This window comes from Hyla sarda, chromosome 3, assembly GCF_029499605.1.
Source record: "Hyla sarda isolate aHylSar1 chromosome 3, aHylSar1.hap1, whole genome shotgun sequence".
Taxonomy (NCBI): domain Eukaryota; kingdom Metazoa; phylum Chordata; class Amphibia; order Anura; family Hylidae; genus Hyla; species Hyla sarda.
Genome location: NC_079191.1, coordinates 204,770,876 through 204,783,515, shown reverse-complemented (window position 1 = coordinate 204,783,515; position 12,640 = coordinate 204,770,876). Strand labels below are relative to the sequence as shown.

At 35.9% G+C, this 12,640-nt stretch overlaps 1 protein-coding gene across 1 annotated transcript in view; it reads right to left on the bottom strand.

Annotated features, from left to right (window-relative positions):
* SENP6 (SUMO specific peptidase 6) overlaps window positions 1-11,708 on the bottom strand; it is a 154,818-nt gene extending 143,110 nt beyond the window's left edge. Inside the window, 1 exon segment of the mRNA XM_056565910.1 lies at window positions 11,230-11,708. Coding sequence (XP_056421885.1) covers window positions 11,230-11,263 — 34 coding nt within the window. The 5' untranslated portion in view covers window positions 11,264-11,708.
* Between the last annotated feature and the right edge of the window lie 932 nt (window positions 11,709-12,640).

Here is a 12,640-nt window from a genome sequence, read left to right as displayed (position 1 = left end):
GATTATATACACACTATACAGTATGTAGGGGCAGAGTCTATATAGATTATATACACACTATACAGTATGTAGGGGCAGAGTCTATATAGATTATATACACACTATACAGTATGTAGGGGCAGAGTCTATATAGATTATATACACACTATACAGTATGTAGGGGCAGAGTCTATATAGATTATATACACACTATACAGTATGTAGGGGCAGAGTCTATATAGATTATATACACACTATAAAGTATGTAGGGGCAGAGTCTATAGATATTATATACACACTATACAGTATGTAGGGGCAGAGTCTTTATAGATTATATACACTATACAGTATGTAGGGGCAGAGTCTATATAGATTATATACACTATACAGTATGTAGGGGCAGAGTCTATATAGATTATATACACTATACAGTATGTAGGGGCAGAGTCTATATAGATTATATACACACTATACAGTATGTAGGGGCAGAGTCTATATAGATTATATACACTATACAGTATGTAGGGGCAGAGTCTATATAGATTATATACACTATACAGTATGTAGGGGCAGAGTCTATATAGATTATATATACACTATACAGTATGTAGGGGCAGAGCCTATATAGATTATATACACTATACAGTATGTAGGGGCAGAGCCTATATAGATTATATACACTATACAGTATGTAGGGGCAGAGTCTATATAGATTATATACACTATACGGTATGTAGGGGCAGCGTCTATATAGATTATATACACTATACGGTATGTAGGGGCAGAGTCTATATAGATTATATACACACTATACGGTATGTAGGGGCAGAGTCTATATAGATTATATACACACTATACGGTATGTAGGGGCAGAGTCTATATAGATTATATACACACTATACGGTATGTAGGGGCAGAGTCTATATAGATTATATACACACTATACGGTATGTAGGGGCAGAGTCTATATAGATTATATACACACTATACGGTATGTAGGGGCAGAGTCTATATAGATTATATACACTATACGGTATGTAGGGGCAGAGTCTATATAGATTATATACACTATACGGTATGTAGGGGCAGAGTCTATATAGATTATATACACTATACAGTATGTAGGGGCAGAGTCTATATAGATTATATACACTATACAGTATGTAGGGGCAGAGTCTATATAGATTATATACACTATACAGTATGTAGGGGCAGAGTCTATATATATTATATACACACTATACTGTATGTATGGGCAGAGTCTATATAGATTATATACACACTATACAGTATGTAGGAGCAGAGTCTATATATATTATATACACACTATACAGTATGTAGGGGCAGAGTCTATATATATTATATACACACTATACAGTATGTAGGGGCAGAGTCTTTATAGATTATATACACTATACAGTATGTAGGGGCAGAGTCTATATAGATTACATACACTATACAGTATGTAGGGGCAGAGTCTATATAGATTATATACACTATACAGTATGTAGGGGCAGAGTCTATATAGATTATATACACTATACAGTATGTAGGGGCAGAGTCTATATAGATTATATACACTATACAGTATGTAGGGGCAGAGCCTATATAGATTATATACACTATACAGTATGTAGGGGCAGAGTCTATATAGATTATATACACACTATACAGTATGTAGGGGCAGAGTCTATATAGATTATATACACACTATACAGTATGTAGGGGCAGAGTCTATATAGATTATATACACTATACAGTATGTAGGGGCAGAGTCTATATAGATTATATACACACTATACAGTATGTAGGGGCAGAGTCTATATAGATTATATACACTATACAGTATGTAGGGGCAGAATCTATATAGATTATATACACACTATACAGTATGTAGGGGCAGAGTCTATATAGATTATATACACACTATACAGTATGTAGGGGCAGAGTCTATATAGATTATATACACACTATACAGTATGTAGGGGCAGAGTCTATATAGATTATATACACACTATACAGTATGTAGGGGCAGAGTCTATATAGATTATATACACACTATAAAGTATGTAGGGGCAGAGTCTATATAGATTATATACACACTATACAGTATGTAGGGGCAGAGTCTTTATAGATTATATACACTATACAGTATGTAGGGGCAGAGTCTATATAGATTATATACACTATACAGTATGTAGGGGCAGAGTCTATATAGATTATATACACTATACAGTATGTAGGGGCAGAGTCTATATAGATTATATACACACTATACAGTATGTAGGGGCAGAGTCTATATAGATTATATACACTATACAGTATGTAGGGGCAGAGTCTATATAGATTATATACACTACACAGTATGTAGGGGCAGAGTCTATATAGATTATATACACACTATACAGTATGTAGGGGCAGAGTCTATATAGATTATATACACACTATACAGTATGTAGGGGCAGAGTCTATATAGATTATATACACACTATACAGTATGTAGGGGCAGAGTCTATATAGATTATATACACACTATAAAGTATGTAGGGGCAGAGTCTATATAGATTATATACACACTATACAGTATGTAGGGGCAGAGTCTATATAGATTATATACACACTATACAGTATGTAGGAGCAGAGTCTATATAGATTATATACACAGTATGTAGGGGCAGAGTCTATATAGCTTATATACAGTATGTAGGGGCAGAGTCTATATAGATTATATATACACTATACAGTATGTAGGGGCAGAGTCTATATAGATTATATACACTATACAGTATGTAGGGGCAGAGTCTATATAGATTATATACACTATACAGTATGTAGGGGCAGAGTCTATATAGCTTATATACAGTATGTAGGGGCAGAGTCTATATAGATTATATACACTATACAGTATGTAGGGGCAGAGTCTATATAGATTATATACACTATACAGTATGTAGAGGCAGAGTCTATATAGCTTATATACAGTATGTAGGGGCAGAGTCTTTATAGATTATATACACTATACAGTTTGTAGGGGCAGAGTCTATATAGCTTATATACAGTATGTAGGGGCAGAGTCTTTATAGATTATATACACTATACAGTATGTAGGGGCAGAGTCTATATAGATTATATACACTATACAGTATGTAGGGGCAGAGTCTATATAGATTATATACACTATACAGTATGTAGGGGCAGAGTCTATATAGATTATATACACTATACGGTATGTAGGGGCAGAGTCTATATAGATTATATACACTATACGGTATGTAGGGGCAGAGTCTATATAGATTATATACACTATACGGTATGTAGGGGCAGAGTCTATATAGATTATATACACACTATACGGTATGTAGGGGCAGAGTCTATATAGATTATATACACTATACAGTATGTAGGGGCAGAGTCTATATAGATTATATACACTATACAGTATGTAGGGGCAGAGTCTATATATATTATATACACACTATACAGTATGTAGGGGCAGAGTCTATATAGATTATATACACTATACAGTATGTAGGGGCAGAGTCTATATAGATTATATACACTATACAGTATGTAGGGGCAGAGTCTTTATAGATTATATACACTATACAGTATGTAGGGGCAGAGTCTATATAGATTATATACACTATACAGTATGTAGGGGCAGAGTCTATATAGATTATATACACTATACAGTATGTAGGGGCAGAGTCTATATAGATTATATACACAGTATGTAGGGGCAGAGTCTATATAGCTTATATACAGTATGTAGGGGCAGAGTCTATATAGATTATATATACACTATACAGTATGTAGGGGCAGAGTCTATATAGATTATATACACTATACAGTATGTAGGGGCAGAGTCTATATAGATTATATACACACTATACAGTATGTAGGGGCAGAGTCTATATAGCTTATATACAGTATGTAGGGGCAGAGTCTATATAGATTATATACACTATACAGTATGTAGGGGCAGAGTCTATATAGATTATATACACTATACAGTATGTAGGGGCAGAGTCTATATAGCTTATATACAGTATGTAGGGGCAGAGTCTTTATAGATTATATACACTATACAGTTTGTAGGGGCAGAGTCTATATAGCTTATATACAGTATGTAGGGGCAGAGTCTTTATAGATTATATACACTATACAGTATGTAGGGGCAGAGTCTTTATAGATTATATACACTATACAGTATGTAGGGGAAGAGTCTATATAGATTATATACACACTATACAGTATGTAGGGGCAGAGTCTATATAGATTATATACACTATACAGTATGTAGGGGCAGAGTCTATATAGATTATATACACTATACAGTATGTAGGGGCAGAGTCTTTATAGATTATATACACTATACAGTATGTAGGGGCAGAGTCTATATAGATTATATACACTATACAGTATGTAGGGGCAGAGTCTATATAGATTATATACACTATACAGTATGTAGGGGCAGAGCCTATATAGATTATATACACTATACAGTATGTAGGGGCAGAGTCTATATAGATTATATACACTATACAGTATGTAGGGGCAGAGTCTATATAGATTATATACACTATACAGTATGTAGGGGCAGAGTCTTTATAGATTATATACACTATACAGTATGTAGGGGCAGAGTCTATATAGATTATATACACTATACAGTATGTAGGGGCAGAGTCTATATAGCTTATATACAGTATGTAGGGGCAGAGTCTATATAGATTATATACACTATACAGTATGTAGGGGCAGAGTCTATATAGATTATATACACTATACAGTATGTAGGGGCAGAGTCTATATAGCTTATATACAGTATGTAGGGGCAGAGTCTTTATAGATTATATACACTATACAGTATGTAGGGGCAGAGTCTATATAGATTATATACACTATACAGTATGTAGGGGCAGAGTCTATATAGATTATATACACTATAAAGTATGTAGGGGCAGAGTCTATATAGATTATATACACTATACAGTATGTAGGGGCAGAGTCTTTATAGATTATATACACTATACAGTATGTAGGGGCAGAGTCTATATAGATTATATACACTATACAGTATGTAGGGGCAGAGTCTATATAGATTATATACACTATACAGTATGTAGGGGCAGAGCCTATATAGATTATATACACTATACAGTATGTAGGGGCAGAGTCTATATAGATTATATACACTATACAGTATGTAGGGGCAGAGTCTATATAGATTATATACACTATACAGTATGTAGGGGCAGAGTCTATATAGATTATATACACTATACAGTATGTAGGGGCAGAGTCTATATAGATTATACACACTATACAGTATGTAGGGGCAGAGTCTATATATATTATATACACACTATACTGTATGTATGGGCAGAGTCTATATAGATTATATACACACTATACAGTATGTAGGAGCAGAGTCTATATATATTATATACACACTATACAGTATGTAGGGGCAGAGTCTATATATATTATATACACACTATACAGTATGTAGGGGCAGAGTCTTTATAGATTATATACACTATACAGTATGTAGGGGCAGAGTCTATATAGATTATATACACTATACAGTATGTAGGGGCAGAGTCTATATAGATTATATACACTATACAGTATGTAGGGGCAGAGTCTATATAGATTATATACACTATACAGTATGTAGGGGCAGAGCCTATATAGATTATATACACTATACAGTATGTAGGGGCAGAGCCTATATAGATTATATACACTATACAGTATGTAGGGGCAGAGTCTATATAGATTATATACACACTATACAGTATGTAGGGGCAGAGTCTATATAGATTATATACACACTATACAGTATGTAGGGGCAGAGTCTATATAGATTATATACACTATACAGTATGTAGGGGCAGAGTCTATATAGATTATATACACACTATACAGTATGTAGGGGCAGAGTCTATATAGATTATATACACTATACAGTATGTAGGGGCAGAATCTATATAGATTATATACACACTATACAGTATGTAGGGGCAGAGTCTATATAGATTATATACACACTATACAGTATGTAGGGGCAGAGTCTATATAGATTATATACACACTATACAGTATGTAGGGGCAGAGTCTATATAGATTATATACACACTATACAGTATGTAGGGGCAGAGTCTATATAGATTATATACACACTATAAAGTATGTAGGGGCAGAGTCTATATAGATTATATACACACTATACAGTATGTAGGGGCAGAGTCTTTATAGATTATATACACTATACAGTATGTAGGGGCAGAGTCTATATAGATTATATACACTATACAGTATGTAGGGGCAGAGTCTATATAGATTATATACACTATACAGTATGTAGGGGCAGAGTCTATATAGATTATATACACACTATACAGTATGTAGGGGCAGAGTCTATATAGATTATATACACTATACAGTATGTAGGGGCAGAGTCTATATAGATTATATACACTACACAGTATGTAGGGGCAGAGTCTATATAGATTATATACACACTATACAGTATGTAGGGGCAGAGTCTATATAGATTATATACACACTATACAGTATGTAGGGGCAGAGTCTATATAGATTATATACACACTATACAGTATGTAGGGGCAGAGTCTATATAGATTATATACACACTATAAAGTATGTAGGGGCAGAGTCTATATAGATTATATACACACTATACAGTATGTAGGGGCAGAGTCTATATAGATTATATACACACTATACAGTATGTAGGAGCAGAGTCTATATAGATTATATACACAGTATGTAGGGGCAGAGTCTATATAGCTTATATACAGTATGTAGGGGCAGAGTCTATATAGATTATATATACACTATACAGTATGTAGGGGCAGAGTCTATATAGATTATATACACTATACAGTATGTAGGGGCAGAGTCTATATAGATTATATACACACTATACAGTATGTAGGGGCAGAGTCTATATAGCTTATATACAGTATGTAGGGGCAGAGTCTATATAGATTATATACACTATACAGTATGTAGGGGCAGAGTCTATATAGATTATATACACTATACAGTATGTAGGGGCAGAGTCTATATAGCTTATATACAGTATGTAGGGGCAGAGTCTTTATAGATTATATACACTATACAGTTTGTAGGGGCAGAGTCTATATAGCTTATATACAGTATGTAGGGGCAGAGTCTTTATAGATTATATACACTATACAGTATGTAGGGGCAGAGTCTATATAGATTATATACACTATACAGTATGTAGGGGCAGAGTCTATATAGATTATATACACTATACAGTATGTAGGGGCAGAGTCTATATAGATTATATACACTATACGGTATGTAGGGGCAGAGTCTATATAGATTATATACACTATACGGTATGTAGGGGCAGAGTCTATATAGATTATATACACTATACGGTATGTAGGGGCAGAGTCTATATAGATTATATACACACTATACGGTATGTAGGGGCAGAGTCTATATAGATTATATACACTATACAGTATGTAGGGGCAGAGTCTATATAGATTATATACACTATACAGTATGTAGGGGCAGAGTCTATATATATTATATACACACTATACAGTATGTAGGGGCAGAGTCTATATAGATTATATACACTATACAGTATGTAGGGGCAGAGTCTATATAGATTATATACACTATACAGTATGTAGGGGCAGAGTCTTTATAGATTATATACACTATACAGTATGTAGGGGCAGAGTCTATATAGATTATATACACTATACAGTATGTAGGGGCAGAGTCTATATAGATTATATACACTATACAGTATGTAGGGGCAGAGTCTATATAGATTATATACACAGTATGTAGGGGCAGAGTCTATATAGCTTATATACAGTATGTAGGGGCAGAGTCTATATAGATTATATATACACTATACAGTATGTAGGGGCAGAGTCTATATAGATTATATACACACTATACAGTATGTAGGGGCAGAGTCTATATAGCTTATATACAGTATGTAGGGGCAGAGTCTATATAGATTATATACACTATACAGTATGTAGGGGCAGAGTCTATATAGATTATATACACTATACAGTATGTAGGGGCAGAGTCTATATAGCTTATATACAGTATGTAGGGGCAGAGTCTTTATAGATTATATACACTATACAGTTTGTAGGGGCAGAGTCTATATAGCTTATATACAGTATGTAGGGGCAGAGTCTTTATAGATTATATACACTATACAGTATGTAGGGGCAGAGTCTTTATAGATTATATACACTATACAGTATGTAGGGGAAGAGTCTATATAGATTATATACACACTATACAGTATGTAGGGGCAGAGTCTATATAGATTATATACACTATACAGTATGTAGGGGCAGAGTCTATATAGATTATATACACTATACAGTATGTAGGGGCAGAGTCTTTATAGATTATATACACTATACAGTATGTAGGGGCAGAGTCTATATAGATTATATACACTATACAGTATGTAGGGGCAGAGTCTATATAGATTATATACACTATACAGTATGTAGGGGCAGAGCCTATATAGATTATATACACTATACAGTATGTAGGGGCAGAGTCTATATAGATTATATACACTATACAGTATGTAGGGGCAGAGTCTATATAGATTATATACACTATACAGTATGTAGGGGCAGAGTCTTTATAGATTATATACACTATACAGTATGTAGGGGCAGAGTCTATATAGATTATATACACTATACAGTATGTAGGGGCAGAGTCTATATAGCTTATATACAGTATGTAGGGGCAGAGTCTATATAGATTATATACACTATACAGTATGTAGGGGCAGAGTCTATATAGATTATATACACTATACAGTATGTAGGGGCAGAGTCTATATAGCTTATATACAGTATGTAGGGGCAGAGTCTTTATAGATTATATACACTATACAGTTTGTAGGGGCAGAGTCTATATAGCTTATATACAGTATGTAGGGGCAGAGTCTTTATAGATTATATACACTATACAGTATGTAGGGGCAGAGTCTTTATAGATTATATACACTATACAGTATGTAGGGGAAGAGTCTATATAGATTATATACACACTATACAGTATGTAGGGGCAGAGTCTATATAGATTATATACACTATACAGTATGTAGGGGCAGAGTCTATATAGATTATATACACTATACAGTATGTAGGGGCAGAGTCTTTATAGATTATATACACTATACAGTATGTAGGGGCAGAGTCTATATAGATTATATACACTATACAGTATGTAGGGGCAGAGTCTATATAGATTATATACACTATACAGTATGTAGGGGCAGAGTCTATATAGATTATATACACTATAAAGTATGTAGGGGCAGAGTCTATATAGATTATATACACTATACAGTATGTAGGGGCAGAGTCTTTATAGATTATATACACTATACAGTATGTAGGGGCAGAGTCTATATAGATTATATACACTATACAGTATGTAGGGGCAGAGTCTATATAGATTATATACACTATACAGTATGTAGGGGCAGAGCCTATATAGATTATATACACTATACAGTATGTAGGGGCAGAGTCTATATAGATTATATACACTATACAGTATGTAGGGGCAGAGTCTATATAGATTATATACACTATACAGTATGTAGGGGCAGAGTCTATATAGATTATATACACTATACAGTATGTAGGGGCAGAGTCTATATAGATTATACACACTATACAGTATGTAGGGGCAGAGTCTATATAGATTATATACACTATACAGTATGTAGGGGCAGAGTCTATATAGATTATACACACTATACAGTATGTAGGGGCAGAGTCTTTATAGATTATATACACTATACAGTATGTAGGGGCAGAGTCTTTATAGATTATATACACTATACAGTATGTAGGGGAAGAGTCTATATAGATTATATACACACTATACAGTATGTAGGGGCAGAGTCTATATAGATTATATACACTATACAGTATGTAGGGGCAGAGTCTATATAGATTATATACACTATACAGTATGTAGGGGCAGAGTCTTTATAGATTATATACACTATACAGTATGTAGGGGCAGAGTCTATATAGATTATATACACTATACAGTATGTAGGGGCAGAGTCTATATAGATTATATACACTATACAGTATGTAGGGGCAGAGCCTATATAGATTATATACACTATACAGTATGTAGGGGCAGAGTCTATATAGATTATATACACTATACAGTATGTAGGGGCAGAGTCTATATAGATTATATACACTATACAGTATGTAGGGGCAGAGTCTTTATAGATTATATACACTATACAGTATGTAGGGGCAGAGTCTATATAGATTATATACACTATACAGTATGTAGGGGCAGAGTCTATATAGCTTATATACAGTATGTAGGGGCAGAGTCTATATAGATTATATACACTATACAGTATGTAGGGGCAGAGTCTATATAGATTATATACACTATACAGTATGTAGGGGCAGAGTCTATATAGCTTATATACAGTATGTAGGGGCAGAGTCTTTATAGATTATATACACTATACAGTTTGTAGGGGCAGAGTCTATATAGCTTATATACAGTATGTAGGGGCAGAGTCTTTATAGATTATATACACTATACAGTATGTAGGGGCAGAGTCTTTATAGATTATATACACTATACAGTATGTAGGGGAAGAGTCTATATAGATTATATACACACTATACAGTATGTAGGGGCAGAGTCTATATAGATTATATACACTATACAGTATGTAGGGGCAGAGTCTATATAGATTATATACACTATACAGTATGTAGGGGCAGAGTCTTTATAGATTATATACACTATACAGTATGTAGGGGCAGAGTCTATATAGATTATATACACTATACAGTATGTAGGGGCAGAGTCTATATAGATTATATACACTATACAGTATGTAGGGGCAGAGTCTATATAGATTATATACACTATACAGTATGTAGGGGCAGAGTCTATATAGATTATACACACTATACAGTATGTAGGGGCAGAGTCTTTATAGATTATATACACTATACAGTATGTAGGGGCAGAGTCTATATAGATTATATACAGTATGTAGGGCCTCCATGTTACACAGTGACCCCAGGCGCAGAGTCGTCCTCTCCCCTATCCTCAGTGTGCACAGAGCCGGAGACAAGACGAAGCCGCCCGCGGCCATACACCTCACAGCTCGGGCCCAACTCTCACCTTGCAGAAACCGGCTTTCTCCGCCGCCCGCCATCTTCCGCCTTAGTCCATGACAAGCGCTAGGGCGAGGGAGCGGGAAAGAGCCGGGTGAGGCGGCGGTGTAGGGCCTCCACACACGGAAACAATACAGGCGCTGCGGGGCCGGGGTATCGGGCAGGCCTCAGCCAAGAGAGGTCCAGGAGGCCGCAGTCGGAGTGATGGGAGGAGCCTGACACACACACATCCACAGAGCCGGGGAGGGGGACGAGGCCGGGACTGCTGCAGCCAGGAAAATGGCTCCGGAGCCTGACAGCCCCACACTGAGCGCAGCGCCACCTGTCCTCGGAGGCCCGGACCCCTGACAGCCTCTGTGTGCGCTACAAATAGACCTGCCGCCTCCTGGAGGGTCTGTGTAGCAGAGGAGCTAGAAAACTAGTGGTCACATTCATCCGCCTGTGTGAGAGGAAACCTGGGGTGGTTTCCCATAGCAACCAATCGTAGCTCAGCTTTCATATCTGAACGAGTACTGATAAAGTGAAAGCTGAGCTGTGGTTGGTTGCAATGGGCAAAACTAGACAGTATAGTTTCAGGTTGATTCATAAAACTAGGCTTAAGGTGTAGTCCTGCAAAAGGTTTTCTTTTTTCTAAATATGCCCAGGTTGTCTGTTTATAACTGTACTACTTACCTTCCCCGCTCTCCCATAGCGGGCATCCTCCTTCACTCCCTAGTGCTACAGGTCATTAGGTCACATTGTCGCTCAGCCGATCAATGGCCGCAGCAGTGTCCCACCTCAGCAACTGATTGGCTAAGTGGCAATGTGACAGCTTGACCCCCAGCACTAGTAAGTGAAACGCAGTTCCCTATACCAGAGGCTACAGGGGAGTGAGAGGTAAGTACAGTTTTTTTTTTTTTTTTCTAAACAGGCTGTCTGAACATAATAAAACAATTAAAAAAACATTTTTTTTAATTAACTGGTGCCAGAAAGTTAAATAGATTTGTAAATTACTTCTATTAAAAAGCCTTAATCCTTCCAGTACTTATCATCTGCTGTATACTCCACAGGAAGTTATTTTCTTTTTGAATTTATTTTCTGTCTGACCACAGTGCTCTCTGCTGACACCTCTGTCCATGTCAGGAACTGTCCAGAGCAGGATAGGTTTGCTATGGGGACTTGTTCCTACTATGGACAGTTCCTGACATGTCTATGTGAATGAAAGAGAAAAAGGAGAGGGCAGCACCTCACGTAATTCTGTTGGTAAAATCCCCAGATGCAAACTCCAGTTACAAGTTGCACTCACTTGGGGTATGTCTTGATGTAAAGCATGTCACCCCTCCGTATGGGGTCAGATGTTGGATCTTGGGCTGCAGCCTGTAGAATCTGGCTGAATCCTCCATTTGGGATCGGCAGAAAAATAGAAAGGGATGCAGAGA